The sequence below is a fragment of the Lonchura striata genome, chromosome 18 (assembly GCF_050655825.1).
Source record: "Lonchura striata isolate lonStrDom1 chromosome 18, ASM5065582v1, whole genome shotgun sequence".
In the NCBI taxonomy this organism is placed as follows: domain Eukaryota; kingdom Metazoa; phylum Chordata; class Aves; order Passeriformes; family Estrildidae; genus Lonchura; species Lonchura striata.
The window spans coordinates 4,660,351-4,685,275 of record NC_140720.1 but is presented as its reverse complement, the minus strand read 5'-3'; the positions used below and the strand labels follow the sequence as shown (position 1 = coordinate 4,685,275).

The 24,925-nt window shown below is 47.1% G+C and overlaps 1 protein-coding gene across 1 annotated transcript in view; it reads right to left on the bottom strand.

The window, feature by feature from the left end:
- The window catches only part of CACNG4 (calcium voltage-gated channel auxiliary subunit gamma 4), a 44,075-nt gene that overhangs the window by 4,581 nt on the left and 14,569 nt on the right, over window positions 1-24,925 (bottom strand). The window contains exons 2-3 of the mRNA XM_021537340.4: window positions 6,620-6,703; window positions 605-745 (exon numbers count right to left, since the gene is read on the bottom strand). Of these exons, the coding sequence (XP_021393015.1) occupies window positions 605-745; window positions 6,620-6,703 (225 nt within the window). The remainder of the gene's footprint in view (window positions 1-604; window positions 746-6,619; window positions 6,704-24,925) is intronic.

The window sequence follows — 24,925 nt, the reverse complement described above, 5'->3', positions numbered from 1 at the left end:
GGACTTTTTCCCATCTCTTCATTGCCACAGTGGAAAAGCAGCAGCTTGTGAGAGCTTGCTAATATTGTGAGTGGGATTCTAACATCCAGAGGAATGATAAAAATACATTTGGAGCTTAGGGCTATGGCTGTTTACCTTGATCAAAATAAGTTCTCTTCCACCTTGTTGAATTTTCATCTAAATGCTGCATGTTTAATCCAGGCTGCAGGGAGAGCCATTAACAATGGGGCTGACTCTCTCAGATGTGAAAAATGGGCTGACCTATCAGAGGTGAATGTTTTCTGCCTTCATATTAAAAAAAAAGGCCCTAGGTATAAGAGATGCCTGATTTATCTAATGTTTGATACATTTTAAATAGTGTAAAACATGCTTGTTACTGAATTTCGCTTCCTTCTGCAGGAAAACCAAAAGCTTTTATAGAATATACTTATTGTGGGGCTTCAAGAGCATGATTTTGTCTTGAGAAATTTGCCTGGTGTGGTGTTGTTAATGCCCTCAGTCCAGGAAAGGGATCCAGGGAAAGCACTGCCAAGGAGCTTTTCCAGAATCTTTTCCAGCTGAAAACAGCAGCACTCCTTAAGAACTCAATTTAAACAGAACATACCTGCTGCCACAAAGAGAATCCCAGCGCTGAGAATAATGTTGTTTTTGCTGTTGTAAATCCTTCCTGCTCCGACACAGAGTCCTCCCAGCAACAGCAAAATTGTGCTTAGGATGGGGAACACGCTGGAGGCACGGACGATGCCTGCAGGGAGACAGGGAGGAAGGGAAGACAGAACAATCATTTTGGGTGCCTCCTCGGGTGCAAGTGTGGAGATCAGAGTCTCAAAAGCCCTGTCTTTTTCCTAAAATTGTTAAGAAGAATGATTTAATAGAACCGGAGAATTGTTAAGGTTGAAAAAGACCTTTAAGATCATCAAATCCAACAGTGAAACCAGCACCTCCACCATGCTTACCACTAAAGCACATCCTTGAGTGTCAGCCATATCCACACATTTTTTGAACATACTCAGGGACGCCTGTTCCAGTGCTTCGTAACACTTTCAGTGAAGAAAATTTTCCTAATATCTAACTTATTATATTTTTATTCGTTTTTGCTAGAATTTTCACTGATTCTGCATTTCTGGGTGTGTTTTTGGGACAACGAAGCCATGAGGTGGCCAGAGTGACGCAGTCTCTCAAATGAGGGGCTTCAGTCTTTTGAGATTTCTCCCAGGAAGTCCAGCATTGTTGGCATCTTCTGATGCCACCGTGTGCAGAATATTTCTGGCAAAGCATGAGATAAGTGACAGTAAGACCCAGCACCACGCAGGGAGCAGCAGTGAAAAATTCATGAGCTGGCTATGAAGCCTACAAGGTTTGGGACAGCTGGAGCAGGCGGATCTGTTCTGTGGTGCACAAACAAGGTGAGCAAATTACAGCTCTTGAAGTCAGCAGCATCCACGTTGCTAGCAAGCACAGCTAATAACCCCTTTTTCTTTTGCTGGATATTAGGGACATCGAAACCTTTCAGATTTCTAAGGAAGGGATTTTAACAAGTGTGTCTTAGATGTTTGTGTTTAGTTTCCCGACAGCAAAGTAGTAATTTAAAATTCTGCATGCTTCAGTCCATTCATCAGCGTATAAAACCCCCCACAAAAATATTAAAACATGACTTCAAGCCAGCTTTCAAAGTCGGGTCACAACAAGACACAGCAGCAATCGACTGGGGCTGAGAAAAAATAAACAAGCATAAGAAGAGAGATGTCTGTATTGTAAAAACCAAAGGGGTAATAGATGGCAGGGGTTCTTGAAAGGCAGAGTGAGGAACCGAGTTTTATTGCTGTAGAGAGAGGATTTATTTTTTGAAGAAGGGGAGATAAGGAACTGAATACTGCTGTGGAAAATGGGATCACCCTGAAGCTGGGGAAAGGCAGGGCACGGAGGGGAGCGCTGGCACAGCAAGGGGCGCCAGGCTGGGGGATCCCAAAGCGAGGGGGAGTCAGGGGCTGCTGTCACAGCAGCATGGAAAGCCCTCAGCGGAGGGAGGCCCGGGCTGAGTGAGAGAGGAGCAAACGCCATCTGGGCCGTGCGGGGCCGGGAGCGCCGCGGTGTCTGCGGGCGCATCCTCCCGGCCGCGCTTCCCGGGAGACACGGGCAGATGTTCCAGCTGCGGCTTTCGAGTTCCGCTCTCCGTGGCCGTGGCGTTCCCGGCTCAGGGAATCGCTTCCCAACGATTCCCCCGGTAACCGGTGGCAGAGCTCCCGGTGCTGCGGGAGGGACGGGGCGGGCGGCTCCGCACCCGCGCCGCTCCCAGCCCCGCAGGGGTGAGAACACAAACCCAGCAAGCCTGGGAAGCTTCTGCCTCTGCCGATCTGCAAGAGGGAGAAAAGTCCATCCTTTCCCAAAGCGGCAGCGTCGCTGCACGTGTCCTTCACAGACGGGGCATTTCCAGCCGGATCTGAAGCCGGGCCAGGCGGGCGCATTGCTATTCAGGGAGCGTCTCGCAGGAGCTGCCAAAGCCAGCCGGTGTCAGCGGCTGTAAGGTCTCTCTCTGCTCAAAGCCTGCTCCCTTGGCCTGGGTATCCCCACGTGTGTGGTAAGAATTAACAGCACTTTGGCTTTTGGGTCATTTTTCTCAGTCAATTGTTAGAAATTGTTAGATTCAAAGTCAGTCTCTGCTGCTGGACTTTAAGGCACCCCAAATCTCTGTCTGTCTGTTTTTGTGCCCTGGTTAAAGGCTTAACATCGCCTCTGGCCCACCCTATCTGGTTATTTTTTCCTGCACTTTATGGTCATGATGTTTTATAATTATTGCAGTTAAATCAAAGAGTTTTCCCAAAATGTTTCAGTGATGTCATTAGAAGGAACCTGTCAGATGTATCAAACATAGGGGTTGGGTTGTTTTATTTGTACTAATAATCTTCAGAGATAATTTTTCTATAGTAGGCAATTGATGCAAAGAGAAACAAAATACAGTGTTCTCTCCCTGAAAAAATTCTACAGTATATTTTTTCTTACAATGTGTACTTTTAGCTCTGAAATTTCAAAGGAAGCTCATAAGGTACCACGTAGAATTTACATATGTCTCATGATACTGGTAATAAAGTGACAGCACATCAAAAAACATTAAGGCAATCTGGTTTTTGCTTTCTCCCTGGCTTTTCTCCCGCCCTTGTTTACCGTCCTGTCGGTTCGCATCGCCCGCTGTGCACCGCTATGTGTGGTGACACCTCCTTCGGTGGAGCCCTGCTCCTCCCCATGGGGTTGCAAACCCTGCTCGGCTCGGGCTTTTAATCTCCAGAAAGGCAGGAGCCGAGGGAATGGCTTTGAAGAGAGGATGCTCTAGCATGCAAGGAGGAAGGGCATGAAAGCGTAGAGATGCCCCTGAAGCAGGGTCCCCCGGCTCAGAGCCCCGACACCCCCAGCACAGCGCAGCGAGGATGAGATTCCCCTTCGGCAAAGGGAGAGGCGCCCCTGCTTCGTGCGGTGCTGGGCGGGGGCAGCTCGGGGTTTGTGTGCTCAGAGGGATGCGGGAGAGGAGGGAGGCAGGAGAGAGGGAGGCAGGAATGGGGAAGCAGGAATGGGGAAGCAGGAATGGGGAGGCAGGAGAGAGGGAAGCAGGAGATTGGGAAGCAGGAGAGAGGGAAGCAGGAGACCAGGGAAGCAGGAGAGAGGGAAGCAGGAGATGGGGAAGCAGGAGAGAGGGAAGCAGGAATGGGGAAGCAGGAGAGAGGGAAGCAGGAATGGGGAAGCAGGAGAGAGGGAAGCAGGAGACCAGGGAAGCAGGAGAGAGGGAAGCAGGAATGGGGAAGCAGGAGAGAGGGAAGCAGGAATGGGGAAGCAGGAGAGAGGGAAGCAGGAGCCAGGGAATCAGAAGACCAGGGAAGCAGGAGAGAGGGAAGCAGGAGATTGGGAAGCAGGAGAGAGGGAAGCAGGAATGGGAAGGAGAGAGGGAAGCAGGAGCCAGGGAAGCAGGAGATGGGGAAGCAGGAGCCAGGGAAGCAGGAGATGGAGAAGCAGGAGACTAGGGAAGCAGGAGATGGGGAAGAAGGAGACTAGAGAAGCAGGAGATGGGGAAGCAGGAGCCAGGGAAGCAGGAGATGGGGAAGAAGGAGACTAGAGAAGCAGGAGATGGAGAAGCAGGAGCCAGGGAAGCAGGAGCCAGGGAAGCAGGAGATGGAGAAGCAGGAGCCAGGGAAGCAGGAGATGGAGAAGCAGGAGACCAGGGAAGCAGGACCAGGGAAGCAGGAGCCAGGGCCCAGGGAAGCCGGGGCACGTTTGCCGCTGGGGATGCGGTGCCAGCCGGGGGTCTGTGCTGGCACTGGGACATCTGCTGCTTGCTGGGGCCCTGCTCAGGCATGTGAGGGGGATTTTTTTAGACACACAGATGGGCGTGTGTTGCCACGGGGAATGCTTCAATAGGAAGGGTCTTGTCTGAGCTCCTCTGCACGTGTCAGCTTGTCCCACGCTCTCGTTTGCTTGGTTTCGCAGGGAGCAGCTTGAACATCAAAGGGCAAAATCCAAAATCCTGCTTCTACCCATTCCCTAGACCAGTCTCCCAAAATCAGTAATTTTTGTCACTGATTTCCATAGGGTTTTGAACCAGGGCTCGATCCTGCTGGCACTACAGTGTTTGCATTTCTCAGAAGCCCAAGTTAATGTGGGGGCTGTGAAAGAGCCTGAGACCCTCACGCTGCTGTTTTAGGAGCACAAAATACATGAGTGTGGGTGCCTCTGTCTAAGCCAGGCAGGAAAAATAAATATTAGTCCCAACATGTCCCTCTGAGAAACTGTGCCAAGAAATGGCCAGAAATAGTGGAGAATAGAGCCAGTAGACTGCAAAAGTGTTGCAGAGGGCAAAAACAGGACAGAAGCTCTCACGTCTCTGTGAAACAGGATGCAAATATCCTCCTGTCTTAGACAATGATTTGGTCCCTATTACATACAGGTATGAGCTCATCTCTTCTGGATTTAGACATGTTACCTTTCAGTAATCTCTAAATCAACTCTGAGCATGGGAAACTGCAGTTTTCTTATGAAAGTCAAAGTCAAGGAGCCTGGTCTCCATGCAGACTCTGTGAGGTGAGCTCTGCTCTGTGGGGGAGACACCGGAGACTGATTTTGCAGAAGACATAAAGGGTTGGACCAACTTGTTTTTAAAATCTGTACTTAGTCACTTTTGCAAAAAGCTTTTAGGAATACCCATCACAAGCACAGTTACAAACAATTTACCAGTCTCGTAGATTAACATGGAGCTGGAGAGTGTTTTTCCCAGTTCTCACTTTTCTCCACATAAAGAAGGCATAATGTGTTTTTATCAAGATGCTACTTAATTCCTCCTTCCTTTTACTAATGATGTTTGTTTCCTAAAGTTGACTTGACATCAATTTAACATTAGTTCCAAGGTTTTGTATGAAAGATAAATTCAGCTGTGCTCACACTCTGCCTTTGCCTGAGCTCTAAAATCGTGTCACCCCGGTGCTATGACTGATCTAAATTGACAAGAGCAAAGAGGAAAAAAACATCTGGATTTTCTGGTGAGGCAAACTTTTCAGAGATTTTTTTCCTTCTCCATGTCTTAGCAACAAGAAGTTGTTGCCCAGAAGTGAGCAGAAGGGCAGAGTGGTTCTCTAAGTGGTGTGTCAGGTAATTAATATTGTAATTGAGGAGTTCTCTGCCTTGCCAGCAGCGTTGTTCTCTGCTCCCTGATTTCCCAACACCTTGTGAGCTGCAGTTCCTCTCTCTGTAAAGGGCACTGCTTTCAGCTTGGCTGCTCAGCTCTTTCCTTCACAAGGAACAAGGCAAGGAGTCCTCTGGGGAAGGGCAATCTAACTCCAACTTTGCAGACTTCATGGTTGGGTTCCAAGGCCTGCCATCAGCTGAGAGAATGGTCATGTGGAGGGGAGGAAACAACTACCCTGATTCCAAGCACCAGGTTGGTGGCTGGAATCCCTTCTGGGGGGATTAAATGCCAGCCTGGAGCAGCAGTGGCTGGCTGGCCAGGCAGGGAAGCCATGGTCCCTGTTCATGCTGGGATTTTGCTGTTAGCTGCAGAAATTTCAGCTTCCTTCTTACCGTGCAGTAATTTCACTGTAGGAGGATGTGGCTCACCAGCTGCAAAGGCTGAGGCTTGAGTAAGGGTTGGATTTAAGCATTTGGTAAAGCTTCCTAATGGGCTGGAACCCACTCCTCAAACCTGTTTTGTTACACTAACCCTATAAATACTCCCTCTGTAAAATGTCCTTGCAGATCTAGGCACGATAGCTGTAGTTTTCATTTGACATTTTGTCAGATGATGTATAGACAATCGGCACCAAAATTGTGAGCATTCCCCTGGCTGAAGGAAACCCTTGGAAAAAATCCTTGAAACCCCATGGCAAGAGGGTTGGAACTAGATGGTCTTTAAAGTCCCTTCCAACACAAACCATTCCTTGATTCAATGACTCTGTGAAGTGGGGTCCCAAGGGTGGTGATAGTGTCAGCCTCTGCATGAACTGGACACGTGGCACCACTGGGCTGTGCAGCCCAGGATGGGCCAGTCTGGCAGTGAGTAAAAGTGGGGTTGCTCTCTGCAGAAGAGAAGCCCAGGGAAGCCCCTGTGGCCACACCTGTGTGTGAGGTATCACTGCTCACTTACGGAGAAGGTACTCTGAGCTGTCGTGGTCGTAGTCGTTGTCTTCAGGGAAGTGGTTGATCCGGAAACAATGTCCTTTGTAGATCCCTAAAGGAAACAAAGCAAACAGAATTCATAAGGAACAGAACCAGGTAAATGTGCTTTATATAACTGGTCAAGAAACCATCTCTAAAGTGATGAATTTTGGGCTAAAGGAAGGGACAGCCAGGATTCCTGGGTTCTTTCCTTCAGCCACTTATATCGTTCTCTTGAGTTTTTTAATCTTTAAGTGCTTCACTTTATCAGTGCTGTGCTTATCTTACAAGCATACTGACTTTGCAAAGCTTCTTTTTGTTCCCAGAGTGGCTGTCAGGCTGGGTCCCTGCTCCATGGCTGGGGCTCCCAGTGCCAATCTCACTCCCATCACCCTTCCCATCTCACCCCAGTCAAGTGCCAGTAAATGCTGAATTGTCTGAGGCCTCTTCAATTACTCCCTAGGCTGCAAAAACAAGCCCATAAATCTCTTCCTGCTGCAGTTTAAGCCTGTATGTCCCACTCAAGGTTGGCTCAGCTTTTAATAGCATATTTTTTTAGCTAGCTGGGAGTCTGTGCAGTAAAGTCAGGGCATGGTGTGCACTCCTGATGCCTGGAGGGACAACACCAGGGCTGGCTGGACAAACCCCTCGCTCGACTGGACACCTCAGCACTTTGTCCATGCAGGTAAAGCTGTCCATGGGCATTTTGTGTTCTTTCCTGTCACAGTTATCCACAGTCTGAGCTGCAGTTGGGTCGCTGTGGCACAGGGAGCTCCACGGGGAGCTCTCCCCAGAGAGCTTCCTGCAGGAGTGAGCCCTGAGCTGTGATTGTGCCATGGTGCTTTCATTATTCATTAACCAGAGCTCTCCTGCTTGGGAACACATCACCCAGGCTGAGCCATCCCTGCACAGGAGTCTCGGTGCTTACAGCTCGAGCTGGCAGAAGGATTTAAAACCCATCACTTAATACTACTTTAACAGAAGCACAGCTGCAGTCTGTAGGATATAAATGTGGATTTATTTCACTACCTATTACCAATGATTACAAAAATCTCAAAAGAATTACTAATCCGGAGGATTTAAATTGCACCCTGTGAGTGTCAACTGCAGGTTTGCTACTACAGCGCATTAAATTCTTCCAGTAAATGATGTATCAACTCTAATTGCAGCCACGGCTCAGGCTTTCTCTGCACAGCACTTCAAAGGCTGGGAACAAGATGCAAGTGGCTCATGTCACATCTGGAAGTGACACACCTGTCCTGGCTGCCAGGTGGGGAGAGCACTTCAGCTGGGCCTGCTCCTGCTGAGCCTGCGTGCCCGAGCATCCTGTGCTGGCCACCACAGGGGCTGCTGCCCCTCCTGGCTCTCAGGCAAGGCAGTGCAGAACTCAGATTTTAAAGATTCCAGTGCTTATTTTCATGGCAGTTCACACAACAGAACTGAATCACCCCCAACATTACAGACCCTCTGAGACTGGATGGTCATTTCATTCAGTGTTCATTAAGGTGTGCAATTTACAGGAAATACATTCAGAGTGTGATTTTTATCATATTTATTAAGGGAAAAAAAAAAGTCTAAATAATTTTCCCATCCTAAATTCCCATGGAAATAGGCTGCTCAGTGACTGTGCTTGTGTGTGTATGGGTGGGGCCCTCTCTCAGTCTGTGCAGCTTGTCTGTCTGTAGGTGCTGTATTCTGTGTCCTTCTCACACTGGGTTAGAGGAGATAAAGGGCAAAATTCCTCCCTGTGCCCAGAGAAGCTGTGGCTGCCCCATCCCTGGAAGTGTCCAAGGCCAGGTTGGACAGGGCAGCCTGGGACAGTGGAAAGTGTGGGTGGAACTGAGTGAGCTTTAAGATCCCTTTGAACCCAAACCACTCCGTGATTTTATGGTTCTCCAATAGAGGTTAAGGTAGTTGGCTGAATTTATCCGGAGCTGATATAAAAGTAGAAGTGAGCAGGTCACTGAGCTGCAGTGCAGACAGGGAGATGCCTGAAGGAGAGAGCTCTGTGTCCCCACCACAGGCTCCCTTGGCACGTTCAGAGCGTGCACATGGCAACAGCCCAAACAAACACCTCACTCCAGAAACTCACTCAGCAATGAGGAGCCTGCAAGACCAAAACGTTCTCAAAGCCTCCTGTGCTGCAGCACTGGTGGAGGGGTTTGGGCTCTGTAAAATGGCTCAACATAATTAAACTGCTGAGTGAAATGGGCCCCTGAGCAGAACTTTCACAGAGGCCATGATTCCTTCCACAGCAGGGCTGGAATGCAGCAGGAGGACAGCACTGATGAGACTTTCATTTCCTTTCACATGAAAGAGTATTAGCAAGACTAGCAGAGGTAAAAAACAGGTTACTCACCTCTTTGCCCTATCCTCTCCCTCAGAAAAATCTGGATGAGTTTTAGAGTTCATTTTCAGTTTTTAGGAATACTGGGATTGATCATTATTAATTGGTCATTATTTATCTGGCTAAATTATTATAGAAATTTCAAATAACTGAAATTCGGACCTGTGTCAAGCCTAGGAATTCAAAATATTCTCCCCAGTATTTTTTATGTAGTTCAGACCTGACATACTTGTTAAGGTTTCTCTCTAGTGTCAGTGATGTTTGATAGCTAATAACAGCAACAGACTGAATAACTTTTTTCCATAAACTTAAAAAGTGCAATGTAATTCAGGAACAGTTTATTAAACTCTCAGTGAGGCTTGAAGTTGTTATCAAGAACTCTGGTGATCTACACAGTATTGAGGCCTCTTTCAATCCACAAAGTATCTGAAATAAAGGCTTGCTAGGAAAAGTAACAATACCTCTTCATAATGATGGACTTTGATTTACCAAAACTAGCTGGAGAAGCTACTGAAGCAGTGGTCAGCTCAAAAAGCTGACAGCAGAGTCTGAGTTGTATTTATACATAAAAAATAGAAGCAAGTTAAAGCTGGACTTTGGTGGAATATTCATCTCCATGCCCTGGCATGTAAAGCAATGCATAAAAAATAAAAGTCATGGAATGGCAGAGGTGACAGAAAAGGAAAAACTCAATTAAACTCAGTAGCAATCATTCTGCAAGCATCTGCACGAGGGCTGAGCTCCTTGAACCTCTTCCCCAAGGCTTCTCAGGAGCTGCCCTGAAGAAATGTAAAGGCAAACACGGCCACATGTCCACACTCACTGAGGCACACAAAACCATTTCCCATCCCAGGAGGGGATGGGGGAGAGAGATTTTCCTTCTTGCTTGAGTTTGGGGATACAGTCCCTTACAGCCTTGGGAGAGGAAGATGGAATATTTAACTCCTACTGCTGTACCCACTAGAGAGAGATAAATAAACTGCAATCACTGCCTACCAGATACTAAAATATTGAGAAGCACTTCTAGATACCTCTTGAGAGTGAGATATAATATCCCACCGAGATGCTGTATTACTCCTTTCTTTGAATGATTACGGATACGTTTTTAATGATGCTTTTAGAAATACAAATATTAGGATGCATTTTTTCCCCTCATAATAACAAAAATTTTGTTCTGAATTTTGAGCTAGGACTTCAGGATCTGCGTTAATGATAATGAAGAGGTAAATTTTCTGAAGTGTTGCTGATGGTGTAAGAACAATTTTTTTCCACTGGCTGCAACATACTTACCTGGCAATTAGGAACTGAAAAGCATTTCTGACTTGGTTCTACTCTGTGTTCAAGGGCTTCTCTGGCAAGGTTAGTACTTCCCAATCTCACTAAGTGTTGTTCAGACAACTATAATTAGAGTGTGATGTACTCAGATAACATGATAAGGGAGGCAACTGTAGTGCCTAAGTGAAGATTAAGCTTTGTTTTGGGGTTTGAGATCTCAAAATACATAGAGGTTTCAACAGCAAATCAAAGTAGTGATCCCAGATTCTGATGATGTACTGCCTTCTCCTTGCTCTTTCTCAAATAATCCTTTAATAATCCTGCCTCTACCACTGCAGATTGTTCACTGAGTTTTTACTTTTTTATTTTTGATGACTGAGAGTGAAGGTTAAAGCTGAGGATGCAAATGCTTATTAATTTGGTGGCCATGCATTACCCGATCCTGTTATTGTCCATACCATCAGCCACGTCTTTGAGACCAGCCATTTCCTGTGGTTAGTGTTCATCAATGCCAGCATTCCCTGATGCCCTGGAAGTGTTAGCAAAAATCAGCACTGGAGAACAGAGTCCTCAAATGTCTGACAATATTTGTCAATACAAGGCTGTACTTTTGTTTTCTCCCTGCCCCAATCTTGAAAACTCTACACAACAAGATCTTCCCATAGCATTACTGCTCTGTTGTCATTTAAAATAGGTTTCCAGCACTCCAGACTGGAGCAGCTCTGCAGCAGAGGGCCCTGTCTGCAGGGGACTTCTGTCAATAGGGATTTTTGTCTCCCTGTGCTGAGCAGGCTGGCGGGAGGCAATATCTGATAGCAGTGGGAGACTCGGGGAGAGGGGGCTGAGCTGCTCCTCCTTCATCATCTTCTGCACAGCCACTGCCCCGTTAACTCTTCCAGCTGCCAGCCCTCCTTGATGCAGAAAATGCTGGGTTTGGGAACTGGCAGAGAAGCCTTTCTGGTTTTCTCATGGGATCAAACCCTCCCCTGCCAACAGCCACATTCCTCCAGCTCTTGAGCAGCTCTGGATACTTGGAACTCACACTATTAATAGTGTGAGGCTGGGGATTCTCCCAGAGGAGCTGCACTGGTGGGATGAAGGCTGTGAATGTCAGCTCAGAAGTGGCCACTTGGCTTCAGCAGGTAAATACAGCCACAGCCATCCACCCCAAAACCTCACCAACCAGCCCATCGCTTTCTGGCAAATGTGGGACTTCTGGGATGGTTTGGAGACACGGAATGAAATTATTTTCAGGATCATTTGACAGCAAGTGCTTGTGGAAACCAGGAATACAAGTTGCAAGGAGCTGACTGTATATTAAAAATGAGGCAATTAGTAAGGTACCGTGGGAAATTTGGACTGATGGTTCTGCTTGTTGCATCTATTCTGTGATTAAATACTGTGCCTCAGTTCCAGAGCCAGCTGTCAGCCTGATTTAGTGCAACACATGAATATCTGAATGTTTAAATGACAAGTTTTCTGAATATATCAGCACGGAGAGGGTTGACTGACAGACAGTGTCACAGACCACGAGAAAAGTGTGATAAGCAGAGTGGGGCTGTGGTAACAGAAGTTGCCTGAACACAGTGTCCATCCCAGCACGCTGTGCAGGACTGGGTTTCCTTAATGGCATGGCTTTACACTTCCCTTGGACATCAGTGGAGAACCTCTATTTATAGGGTGAGAGTGTCTCAGTGCTGGACTCTGCCAGGGGAGAAGAGAAACAGTTGTGTATTTTTTTCCTTAGGAGGATTTCTCTGCTGACAGGTTCTGAAGCCCTTTGCTGAGTGATTTGAGCAATAGTGAGCAAAGGAGATCAGACATGCCAAAAAATGTTCATCTCCACAAAAATATCTATCTGTGCACTGTGTTCATTTGTTTGATTTTCCACCAGTACAGCTCCCCTGTCTCACTGCACTGACACCACAGCACACGCAGCTGCTGCCTTGGCTTTCTTCTCATTCCTCTTGTCACAAAATAACCCTCGAGAACCTGCTTTGTGGTGCTGCTGGTCAGACAGGGATTTATTCTAGTCCTGAGCTCTCCCCTCAGACCACAAGGAACAGCATTAGGAAAATATCCTGTAGCTTGGAACTTTCTGTGTTAAGCTGTCCCAAGTTTGATTATTTGTCTCCTGCTGGTTGCTGAGAGTTTCACAAGCCTGTCCTTAAGTTACTCGAATGAGCACAGATCCCACGAGCCTCTGCCTGGAGATGTTTAATGCTGTTGTTATAAAAGAAATCATGAACTATTGATGCAGGTCATGTGCAAAACACACCTCATGTGAATTTGCTTCTCCACAATGCTGCTGTGAGCCGCCTTCATCACTGTGGAGGATGCAGACAGCAGAGGAAGAAGCCTCAGGAGGTTAAATACACATTTATTGGGTGTCTGCCTTTGAAAAAAGTTTGGCTGTTGTAAGAGCTGGAAACTTCAAAGCATAGGCTGGTTTTGAGACAGATTCTGTCTGACACCCTCGGAGTCCTGCCAGTCCTGGAAATTTGTCCATGTGACAGTTTGTATTTTTGTTTCATCCTGAAGATGAATTTGATGAAGAGCACTGCTTGTACCTGGGGTTATTGTCATATTTTAGCCAGAATAAATCCTATGTTCAGAAAATGCTCAGGATATAAAAAGAGTGGGACTTTATTCCCGTAACTGTGGGCAACCCTGGTGCCATAAACCAGCTGGGCAGGACAAACTGCCTGTGTGTGCCATGGTCAGGCCAAAGCAAATTCAGCTCAGCTGAGTCTTTAAAAGGAATTCATCCTTATTCCTAACCACGTTTCTCTACAGGTCTTGAGACTGTGAAAAAAAGAATATTTTGTTTCACTTATAGAAGATTTTTTCTTCTTTGTCTTTCACACAATTCCCTAACTCAGAACTCACTTGTTTCTCATTGCAGGAAGAGGAACTGCCTACTTTTGGGCCAGATTCTGATTTCCCTGTACTGGACTCAAATCTGCCTCACGCAGTGACATCAGAATCTGGCCTACTCCCTTTCATTTACTTCCCATCTACTTCCTGGGCAGAAAGACAATTATTTTAAAATGTTGAAATGTATGAAATTTGCCCCACTTTCTTCCTTAGGAGCTGTCATCTCAAACAAACCCTTTGGGTTCTTCTTTTGATCTATTTTCAATTGTCTGGTGGGCAAAGCAAAACTCCTCCTCCAGTCTCTTATTTTCTTATCTTCTGCTGTGACATGAATTTCCCCCTTTTTCCAGTCCTCCCCCTCTGCTGCCCACAGCCCTTCCACTGCTCGGAGCTTCCTGCAGTCCCCTCGGTGTCAGGTGAGGAGCAACCACTCAGCATTTGCTGCCTGCTCCATTTTGCTCCTCTTTGGGGCTTTTGAAGGCAGAACACCTTCCCAGTGTGCCCAGCACCTCGGGAGGGCTCCCAGGAGCTGGAGGAGATGCCGGAGCAGCTGCTGCTGCCCACGCACTGCAGAGGAGCTGGGGCTGGCAGGGAGCTCTTGCCTGGCCTTAATTTAGTGCTCCCCATGCCCCTACAGCCTGGCAGGAGCACGTTTTCTCCAGGAACAGGTCTTGGTTCATCTTGTCATTGGTGTGCTCACTCCGTTCTCTTCCCTTCACACAGTAAATGCTCCCTCCTGTACTTACTGTAGACTTTCTGTGAGAGACTGTCTTACACCACCACTCTCCAGTATTTCGAATATCCTGATCTGCTTTCCCCAGCTTGCCTGCACTGTGGCAGTGCTTGATCCGATTCCCTTTTGCTGCCTGCAGCCTCTCCCTGGTGCTCCTGCACAAAGCCCTCCCTGTTGGAGGAGAGGCTGCTCGCAGCCCTTCTTCCAGCCCAGCCCCACAGGAGGGAGGCTGTGCTGCTCTGTTCCTTGCACTGCTGCTCCTGCAGCGCTCGCAGGCTGCACTGGAGCTCACGCCTGGCGTGGCCAAGGAGCCACCTCCACTGCCCTGAGTGCCAATCCCAGAGCTGCAAATAGCGACTGGAGAGGTTCCTGCTCGGGCAGGTCGACCTTCATGGCACAGCCACCCCTGTTTGAACACTCCCGAGTCTCCTGTGGCCTTAGCTGATCTCCTCCAGATGCCAGGGGATGTTCACTATTTCCCATGGAAGTTTGTCCCATAGCAGAAGGGATGCTTTGCTTAGGAGGTAAAAAAAATCCACTGTTCATGGAACGACAGAATGGTTTGGGTTGGAAGGGACCTTAAAGCTCATCTTGTCCCAACAGCTTCCAGTGTCCCAGGCTGCTCCAAGCCCTGTCCAACCTATCCTTGGACACTTCCATGGATGGAGCACCTCTGGTGCTGGGGGCTGACTTCTAATTCTGGCAGGAACAATTTTACTCTCTGAGCAAAATACTCTTGGTTTTTTTGACATTCTGCAATCCAGGATGCACCAAGCACTATTTTATACAGCCTGGTAAAGCATCTCTAGATTGTGGATCATCTACACCAGAAAGTATCTGAGGAAATGCCTACAGAGGCTCAGTCACTTATAATTCATGTGGAAAAAAAAGCCTCAGCAGCTGACCTCCTGTTTTCAGCTGGACAAATATCATCAAAGATGTTGTGCATTTGTATTTCTGTGTAAGAAATGAACAGATTTAGAAAAGATGTTCTGCCATAGATACCTTTCAAATTCCATGACAGCCTTTTGCTCCATTATAAGATTTTGAGACCTTGAGCGATGTTAGAAAACTCATAGCAGCAAAACTCATTTCCCAAAGATTCACCTCACCTGCACATCTGGGAGCTAATAAAACACATCACAGTGTCTGGCTGCTATCTTTTGAATTCTCTTCGGTCATTACAGAACTGCTGCCAAAAGTACTAAGTGTCCTTGTGCTACCACAGTGAATACCAATGGTACCAGGAAAATGCAGGGCAGTGGCAGAGCAGGGGAGAGTTGTATGTTACCTGTTGGTTTAGGCTACTCACTTTCCAGTTTCTTCAAATATTTGCCTCATAAACCAGTATTTTGGCCACAGAATTAATGACTGAGGTTATTCAGCAGTGCTCCTAGCCCTTCCCAGCTGCCTTTCCTTGGCCAAGCAGCAGATCACAGAGTGTGCTGTGTAATTCCACAAGCCCTGCTGATGGGCCTTCCTACTACAATTTGCAATTTTCTCCTGCTGCTGCTTGGATGGCAAAGTGGGGTAAATTTCAGGGGGTTCTGTTTTAGTCTCTTTTGTTGCTCCTTTTTACAGAGTTTATTGAGGGAATGACTCTGTGTTTTCCAGAGAGGAAGTCTAACAAACTTCCAGCCCTGATGTTCAGTTTGCATTTTGTAAATCAACAGCACAGGGAAATAGGGGCAATCCCTCAGCCTGGGTGTGCCGTGGTTGTTTTGGGGCAACACTGGTGATGCTGTTTGAGGAACATCTTCAAGTCAGCCACAAGTCAGCCCTGCCACGGTGAGCGTTCTCATGCCTGGCTCAGTCCCAGGAAACTGTCAACATTTCTGGTTTGTCGTGGGGCTGTTAACTCACTTCTCTGTGTCTGCTCCTCTCTCCACCACCCCGGCCCACACTCGCTGTCTTCTGCCTTCACACCTCGTCTCGTCCTGCGTCTCCTGCCTCAGTCCTTTATCCCGGCAGCCCAGAAGTTTGTCTCAACACTCACTTCCATATTTTGCTCTGCTGCCACTTTGCTGAGGCTGTTTCTGGGTGGCTGATATAATCCTCCTCATCCTTTTCAAGTGAATTTGGAGCTTGGATAGAAACCTCCATTAGAGTTCTGTAGCTGACTTTTCCACCTTAGCTAAAATTAGTCTAACACTTGAGGAGCTGGTGTTGGCTTCTTAGGTGAGAGCCTTCATCCATCAGAGCTCTGAGCTGAGAGTCTCCTCTCATGAGTTTCCAGCTCTTACTTACATTCTGGCTCCAAATACCTTAATTTAAAGAGGTACTTTAGTAACTGGCAGTGCTTTTGGCACAATACACTGAGTTGTTTTTCACAGCTGTGAATGGCTCCACAGTGACCATCACCACCCCGACACCTCAGTGTAGGAAATGAACAATGCTGGTCCGAATCTAGCCAGGATTTGCACCAAAACCTGTTCTTCCTCCCCAGTATTCTTGACCCTGACATAGATTCAGTGGCACAAAGACTCATGCAGGGAGGCTGCTGCCAGTCCATCAGACTGTGAGAGGGATGAAGTGCCGAACTGTAGCGGGTGCAGTTCTGAGAACAGGCCCTCGTTCTGCCTGGTGAAGCTCAAATGCTGCAAAATGACAAATTATGTTTATTTTCACAATGTCAAACCATGCCTTTTTCCTGCATCTGCACAATTGGAATCAAGTTTCCTTTAAGGGGTAGCTTGGTTTTTACCCATATGTTTTCCCTTCCTTTGGGAAGTCATCGGTTCTCCCTCATTACCGTGTGTTCAACCAGGGCTTGGTGGCTTTTAGGATCACAGCACATCTGCACATCCTGTCCCCTGGCTTGGCATTTCTTGGGGGTGGGATTCAAGGAAATGGACATTGATGTCTCTTTAAAGTGTCTACTGAGTTTGTAATTTGAATCACTGCCATGGTCACCTCTGGGGTGCTTCCTGAACTACCCGAAACACCCCCAGTGCAATGTGTGATGCTTAATCCCTTCTATTTTCTGCCACTTCAACTTTCACGTGTGCACAACCTCCAGCTGTTGCCTGACTGTTCTTAATTTCTACTTTTAGACTCTCTTAAACTGCCATTCCCCCCCCCCCCCCCCCCATTTTCTGCAACATTTTCATTTCACACCAGGCAAGGTTTGCAGCTGGCATACAGCAGTCTAAAATTTAAGAAAAAACTCTCCAGAATGAAAACCTGGGAAATCCTTGGGGATGTTTGGAGTAACTTGCACAGGGTGCACCTGGTGTCTTCTCTGATGGAAAAACCTTCCAGATCTAGTCAGTAGAAAAAATTATTCATATTATTAATATTTTATTAATAAGGAGATGGTTCATATTACTGATGCAATCAATACTGAGGATTGATAATTGGTTGTTCTGATTACTCATGGTGAGATCTCTTGGTGTAGCAGAAGCTTGCAAGGCACTAAATAATTACCTCTCTGATTAAATGAGTTACTGTCATCTCCAATAGCAGGGACTGCCTCTAACCTGACATCTAGAGCTGAACTTCTTTTACAAACTTTCTTTTGTTTCATTCATACATTGCAAAGTTGGGAATTTTTTAATGAAAAAGCATGAAGCTTACACTGGAAAGTAGTGATATAGGACCTTACTAGCGAATTGATTAGAAATATATAGGATATTTTGACACTTCTGGAATCTTGTAATGATTCCACATCTCTTCAATTCATGCAGATTCATCATAAGATGATGGCATATAGAAAAATAGTTGGATATTGAAGAAGCAATAGGGAAATCACACTCCATAAATCATCTTAGTTGAAAGGAATGCTAGTAAAGTGTCTGTCTTTGGAATGCAGTGACCTTGAGTTGGGTCTCCATTCGTTTTGGAGCACACAAATGAGTCTTCCTGGTCTCCCTGCCAGCTTGTTGAGTTATACATAGAAGCACAGCCTCTAGAGATTGATCATGCACAGTCAGTGATGCGGGACAGAAACAAGGCAGATGACAACAGGGAAGCTAAAGGTTGGGAGAAAGGGGTGGAACTGCCAAACCCTGCTGATGGCTGGATTTGGGAAATGCAAGGCAAAGGTCTCAGTAATCATCTGCACGATGTATGAGTGTGAAAGACACTCCACCAGGAGAGATTAGTGCTGTGCACACTGTCGAGCTGAATACCCAGGGCTGATGTCTAACCTTGGGAACAAATAGCAGAGCTGCTAGAGAGACTGAGCAGCTTCCAGTGGGAGAAAATGAAAGGAACACAAATATTTCACCATTGTTAAATCCTGGAAGGGAATATAAAGGCAGCATGTAGGATTTTAACTTGAATTAGAGTTACTACTGCCTTGGTTATTCCTGATTCACAGCAGTGCATGCAACCCAAAAGGTGCTGCACCTTTGTGCAGAAAGGCTGAGAGCAATGTGAAAAAAGAGCAAAGGAGCAGAAAAAGAGCAAAGGAGAACTTTGGGGCAGAATGTGGAGGAATGGGAGGTGGTTCACAGACGAGGAGGAAAAGAAGCTTGGGAGAAAGTGGGAGGGAGAGAAAGCTGAGAAGGAGATGGGAAGGGCAGGCAGGGGGTGGCTGGAGGTGAGTGAGGGGCTTGGGAGGAGAGCAGGGGCTTGGCTGATTGGAGAGGCCTGTGGAGATGGGGAGCAGAGGGTGACCCAGGTCCTCCCTGAGAGCCCTGCCTGAATCCCATCCCTGCCTGAATCCCAGCCCTGCCTGCATCCCAGCCCTGCCTGCATCCCAGCCCTGCCTGAATCCCATCCCTGCCTGCATCCCAGTCCTGCCTGCATCCCAGCCCTGCCTGCATCCCAGCCCTGCCTGCATCCCAGCCCTGCCTGCATCCCAGTCCTGCCTGCATCCCAGCCCTGCCTGCATCCCAGTCCTGCCTGCATCCCAGCCCTGCCTGCATCCCAGTCCTGCCTGAATTGCAGCCCTGCCTGAATTCCAGTCTTGCCTGGATCCCAATGTTTCCGAATCCCAGTCCTGCCTGCATCCCAGTCCTGCCTGAATCCTGGTGTTTCTGAATCCCCACCCTGCCTGCACCCCATGTCTGCCTGCACCCCAGCTCTGTCCAGCTGAGGAGCCAATGCTCCTTCCTGCCAGAAGGCAAAGGGATGCACAGCAACTGCCTGATGAAAATTAAAAGCCTTAAACTTCCTAATTCCCAGGACTGATTTAAATTATTACAGCTAACAAATGACCTAATACATAAAAATGGAGACAGCTACCAAATAGATCTGTTTAAATGAGCACATGGAGAAGAGATTCCATTTGGCTGCTGCACCTGAAACTTCCTATTTCCTAATGCAAACTAAGCAGTGACAAATAAAAATGAGGCTGCAAAACCAGCATGACCTCTTTAAGCTTTAATTATTCATGAGCACTGTTTTCTTCTCTGCTGAGATTCAGAGCAACACATTTAAGCGGGTTCCTCTCAGGTTTATGGGAGATGTACGTTCCTTGTTACACCAGCTAATAAATGCAACTAAACACAATGACCCACCAATATTTGTAGAAACAGCATTTGGGAAAATGTGTTTAATGAATCAGAAGAGCCTTAATCTAGTCAGTCTTGAAAAGCAAAACATATCATGCAAAATTACAATGCACCAAAGCACAGACTCATAAATATTTTATGGTCGAGATTTCTGAGTTTACTTTCTGTATTTTAGGATTGTATTCTACTATGAAATGTCTCTACCTGCACTGGGGAAGGGCAGTGCTGATGGGAGCTTTGAGCAATCCAATTTAGAATCCCAGAGTTTGCTTTAAATAATGTATGTAGACTCCCAGCCCTTACCATCGTCAGGCACATCTGCCATTGTAACCAGAAATGCTCACTGCCTTCTGCTGTCCTGGGATGGCATGGAAAAAGCTGGGAATGTTTAGAGCTGGGAGGAGAAAACCAAAAGATTTTCCTTTTGCTGGGAAGGCTGGGCAAAGGGCAGGGGCCTGTGCCTGGCTGTGGTGTCTGTTGTGCCACTGACTCCCTCAGCCCTTCGTGTTTCTCCCTTGGATAACAACACCCAGGGCACCTGATTTCCCCCGAGTTTAGAAAGCAGGGGAGGAGCAGTCTGTCACCCTCTGGTGACATCTCCTGCCAGGTCCACATCAGGAACCACGCAGCAGCTCTGACTGCCCAGGAACGCTGCCATGCCCAGGGGGAGATTTACAGCTCCTCTCCCCTTCACACACCTCATCTGGCGTGGTGCAGAGCTGACAGCTCCTCATTTCCATGGAGTGCAACCTCCTCTTCCTCCTCAGGAGCCTGGGTGGGCTGCGTGGGGCCCCTCAGGCTGAGTGCCCCAGGGCAGAGCCCCTGCCAGGGCTGGCAGAGGCAGCCAAGGGGCAGAGTTCCAAAACCCGCTTAACGGGGCCCTGCTCTGGTACTTACTCAATCTTTACAACTCAGTGATATGCTGCCAATATATTTTTGCCAAGGAGACAAAAATACGTCTCTTCTTCCTACTCCCTCAGCCTATGAAAAATCTCAGTTGTGTGCGCGAAGAGACGCTCTGTGTGTGTGTGTGTGTGTGTGTGTGTGTGTGTGTGTGTGTGTGTATTTAGAGGGGGGAAAAATAGAGTTTCTGTTAACTTATTTTCCAGTTGAAAGTCTGCCTTGTAGCCAGGGAAGCACTGTTTTCATTGGTTATAACTTTGGGCAAAAAAAGCCTTACTTTGTGCTGAGCAGAAATGGCAGGGAGGGAACTGGGAGCAAATCCTTTGATTTCTCCATGGCTCATGTTCTCTGCTTGAGGATGGATGCCTGATGGCTTATAAATAATTTGGGGATTTATGGGTCAAACAGCCCTGTATGAGCAAAGTTGCCTAATAATGGGCAAAAAAGAGAAGCATGATCCTTGCAGGGTGGTGGGGTTCAACTCCCCAGGGGCCTGAGAGACTCCAGGTGTTTCACATGTTAATTAAGACTCTTCCACCTAGCCACGGTTTGGAATTCCAGCTTTGTTTTCTGAGTGGGTTGGGGTCCTTTAAAACCATCTGGTACAAAAAGGAGGGACTGGAGGCTTTTTCTAAGCTTCCCTGCAACTTTGCTCCAAAAAGGTGCATTCCTTTTCCCTCCTTCCCCTCCTTTTCCCCCCAGACCTTGCATGACTTCAAGGCATCAAATGTTAATGAAAGTTTGCTAGGCTTCAAGGGCTGTGAAACAGAAGTTAAAAATCCTGCACTATAGGATGGCTCTAAAAATACTCAGTCATGTTGAAACATCACCCAGCTCCAGCAGCTCTCCCGCACCCGGCAGGATGCAGCAGGGCTTTCTCTCCCAGATAAGCTCTGGACAAAGTTTGCCCAGTGACTGTGGATTACTTCTGCTCTACAGAGTGGAATCTCTGGGTTAAGGCCAGCAGATACCTGCTGGGGAGTGAGGATCTGCTGCATCAGTGAACTCTGGTGGTGCTGCCAGGCCAGGGATGGGCTGTGCACTCCTGCACTGCTGGCTCCAGCCAGAGGGTCTGAGATGGGATGTCCATCCCTGGGGATGAGCACAGCCCCAGACAACCCTGTGGGTTGGAAAGGGAAGGTCTGATGTCAGCCTGCTCACCATGAGGGTCCAGCTCCTGACTCTGCTCTTCAGTGTCATTTGTTGTCCAGGGTGCTGGGGTTTGTAGGCTGAGCTTTGACATTTTAGACACAGCATCACCTAAATTCCTCTGCAGACCTAGTTCTGCAGGCTCTGGACTTTCCTGCAGCAGCTCCCCACAGTCCTACCCAAGATGTCCTGCTAACCTGCAAATGCTGGATACACCAGGGGCTCCTTCATGGACTTCTGGGGGGCTCCAGCAGGGATAGTGCCATCCCCTTGTGCTTTAACGTGATTTTTTCTTGGATTTCTTTCTTTCCTAACAGTGTTCTCATGCGTGAGAACCTGGGAGTTGCTCTTCCCACACCACAGCCTCCTTTTTCTTCTCAGAGAAGTGCAAAGACCTTTCTCCCCACGAAGCAAAGGAGGAGCCTGAGCAGCATGGCTTGGCTGGTGATTTGAAGCCCATTCCCAGCACGGTGTCTGAGCTGCTCCCATCACAGGAGGAGCCAGGGAGGCTGTGACAGCTGCACCTCTGAGTCACACAGCCCCAGCTCCCGGGGGACAGAACTCTGCCTTTGGCCTCCAGTGACTCCAAACTGCAGCTCAGGGCTCAGCAAGAGTGTGGACCCCAAACTCTGGCTGCTCCCTGATGATCCATGCCCAGGAAGGGACAACCAGCCCCCAGAGCAGCAATGCAAGGCGGGGTGCATGATCCAGGTGTGTGCAGAAGTTCTGTGTCCCCAGACCTGGCCAGGCTGCCTGGCTGTGCTCCAGCCCTGTGTGAACACATTGCACAGGCTCAAATCGCTATTTTTGAGTCACTAGAAATAATTCATGTATGTGCAAGTTAAGATTCTGCTTAAAAATTACCCTCTGCCTCAGAAACTTAAAACCTGAGACATCTACAGAAGCAGATGCTGAATTTCATTTTACAAGCTTCTTTCCAGCACTTATGGTAAACTTAGAACCTCATCCTGCATTTCTTTACTTTAAGGATCTTTTTTTCATTCAAATACCTCCACACTAATGCTGGCAGGAGCAGGGGCAGGTGCAAGTGTTGTGAAGAATCTGCCCCTTTTACTGGACTAGATAAAGTTTTGCACCAATTGCTAAGATCCATGATATTTCTTAAAAGGAAAAGTTCAAGTAATAAACATTCAACTTTTAAGGACTTAAAAATAAATTTGTGCATATGTCATTAATTTATTTGATGGTATGAACCAAGGTTTTGGAAAGCTCAAGGTGCAGGTTTATGTGTGTTAACTGTAAGCAACACTACAAAAGGAAAATGCTTTCTTATCCACATGAGCTTCTGTAAAGTGCGTTCTATCCTTAGGAGGGTAAACATAACACACAAAAAAATGTAATCATTTAAACCTTGCAGGAAAAGAGGCAGGAGCGATGGCAACCTCTGAAATGATAAATGTATGGATTTATTTCACTGCCACTATGGGGTTTTAAATTAGTTTTATTTTTCTTTTATTTCTCCTTGTTGACAAGCAGGCTGCACTGCTCTGCAGATCTAATGTTTACAGATAAGGAAATATTGAAGGTCAAAAATTCTATTCTTAGTTATTCTTGTATAAGGTAATCTCCTTGTGCTGGTACAATGCAGAGTGATCTCATGTCGCCATGGGTACCTGAATCATGCCTGTCTAACAGCAACATTCCCCATTCCCATCCCCTCCCCTGAAGTTCTTACGTAGAAAACCCAAAGATATCTCCAAGAAAAGCTTCATGTGTGATGCAAATGATGGACTGGAGCAAACACTTCCCTTTGAGACAGAGCCCTGTGCCACTACCTCCCTCATGCATGGCTGGGGTGATGAATTAGTTTGCATTTGACTGTGACCAGGAAGAATTTTGCCAGGAATGCAGGCTGAACCCAAAGAGTTCATTTGATCCCTGCAAATAAACATCAAAACAGATATATTCAGAAGGGTAACTTTGTCCCTCAGATGGGTGACTTTGTGCCCATGGCAGCCTCAGCCAGGGGGATGCACAGCAAGCTGAGCTGAAATCCAGATTTTGGGGGGGACAAGCGACATCAGCATGCCCACGGCAGATCATGGCAGGGACAAGGCAGGGAGGCACAGAAGTGTGGTGAAAAGAAGGTGAATAAAACACCAGAGAAACATTAATTATGTCTTCCCATGTCTCTGTAGGTTCAGCTCAGTGCTCTAATACCCACAGGATGTAGCTTTCCTTGGCAGTTCTGTAACATCTAAAGGGAAGAAAAGAAACCAAAGAGGAAGCAAAAGGGGCCTTGGTGGTGACAGGGCTACGACTCTTTGAATGCCAGCTCTTCTCCCTGCTGCAGCATGGAAGCTTTTGCTCTCTGCTTTGAGCTGATGTGGATGGAGCAGGCACATGAAAGACCAGCAGCAACAGCTCCTAGAGGCTGACAGCAGGGCTGTGGATCAGGACTTCTGCCTTCTCCTATAGCAATGGAAGGGACTGAAGTCTAAATCTGGGTCTTTGTGCTCACAGTCTTGATATGAACTTATTTTAAAGGGAAAAAAGAAATCCAGAACAAGAAGAAAAAGAATACTCTCTGGGAAGGGGGATTGAGCACTGTGAGCTGCACATTCTTCTCAACATCAGGATTCCTTTTTTACTAAACCATTTCTGACCTCAGCAGTGTGCAGCAGGCAGGAAAACCAGGTTGGACTTGCAGCTCCTGGAGACAGGATGGAGGAAATCAGATAAACCAGCTTGTACCTACCACCTTGCTGTGAATTAGGGCTGTCCTTGTGTTTCACTTTTGTACAATCAATTTTCAGAATAAAAGCCTTTCTTCTACACGGCCAAGGGGTTTAATTCAACCACATAATAAATGGCTGGCTAACAATGGGCCAAACTCAGCTTGGATGTTGCTCTAGTTAATTAAGAAGAGTAGCATCAGGGGCTAAATTTGGCAAGAAGTGTTAAGTGACTGCCTTCAGAGGCAGGGAAGAAAAACCCTTGCTTAGCTCACTGCACCCAGCTCTTCAAATGCAAATTAACCTGTCAACATCTGCATGCAGCCACCCAGGACAGCTGCAAAAAGGAGCATCCTGCACCCAAAAGAAGGGCTGGAAATGTTTAGTTCCAAACAGCTATTTTCTAAAATAATTTTTAGTAAATAGGAATACATTTAAAGTAGTAAACTGAGCATCTGCTGCATGAAATGAATGGAGGACAGCATGTGAAAAGAAACATATGTCAAGTATGCACTTCAGATGCATTGACTACTTGCCTCTAAAACAGAGAGAATTTAAACATATTTGCAGCAAACACACACAAAAAAATTGCCTCTGCAACCCAAAGAAAAGCCTCAAATAACTGCACGAGTTCAGCTTGGCCCTACCTTGCCTTTCCCGTGGTGGAAGGGAGCGGTTTGCTGGATTTCAGCAGCTGCCTGGCTTCTTTTCCTCGGGCACCTGTCAGGAACGCCAAGCCCGGGCAGATTTTGTTTGGAGCAAACAACGTCCCTTTACCAGTACATTGAAAAACCCAGAAAGCAAGGCACTGCTGCAGCCAAACCCTGCCAGACTGGCTTCACTGGAGGGAGGACAG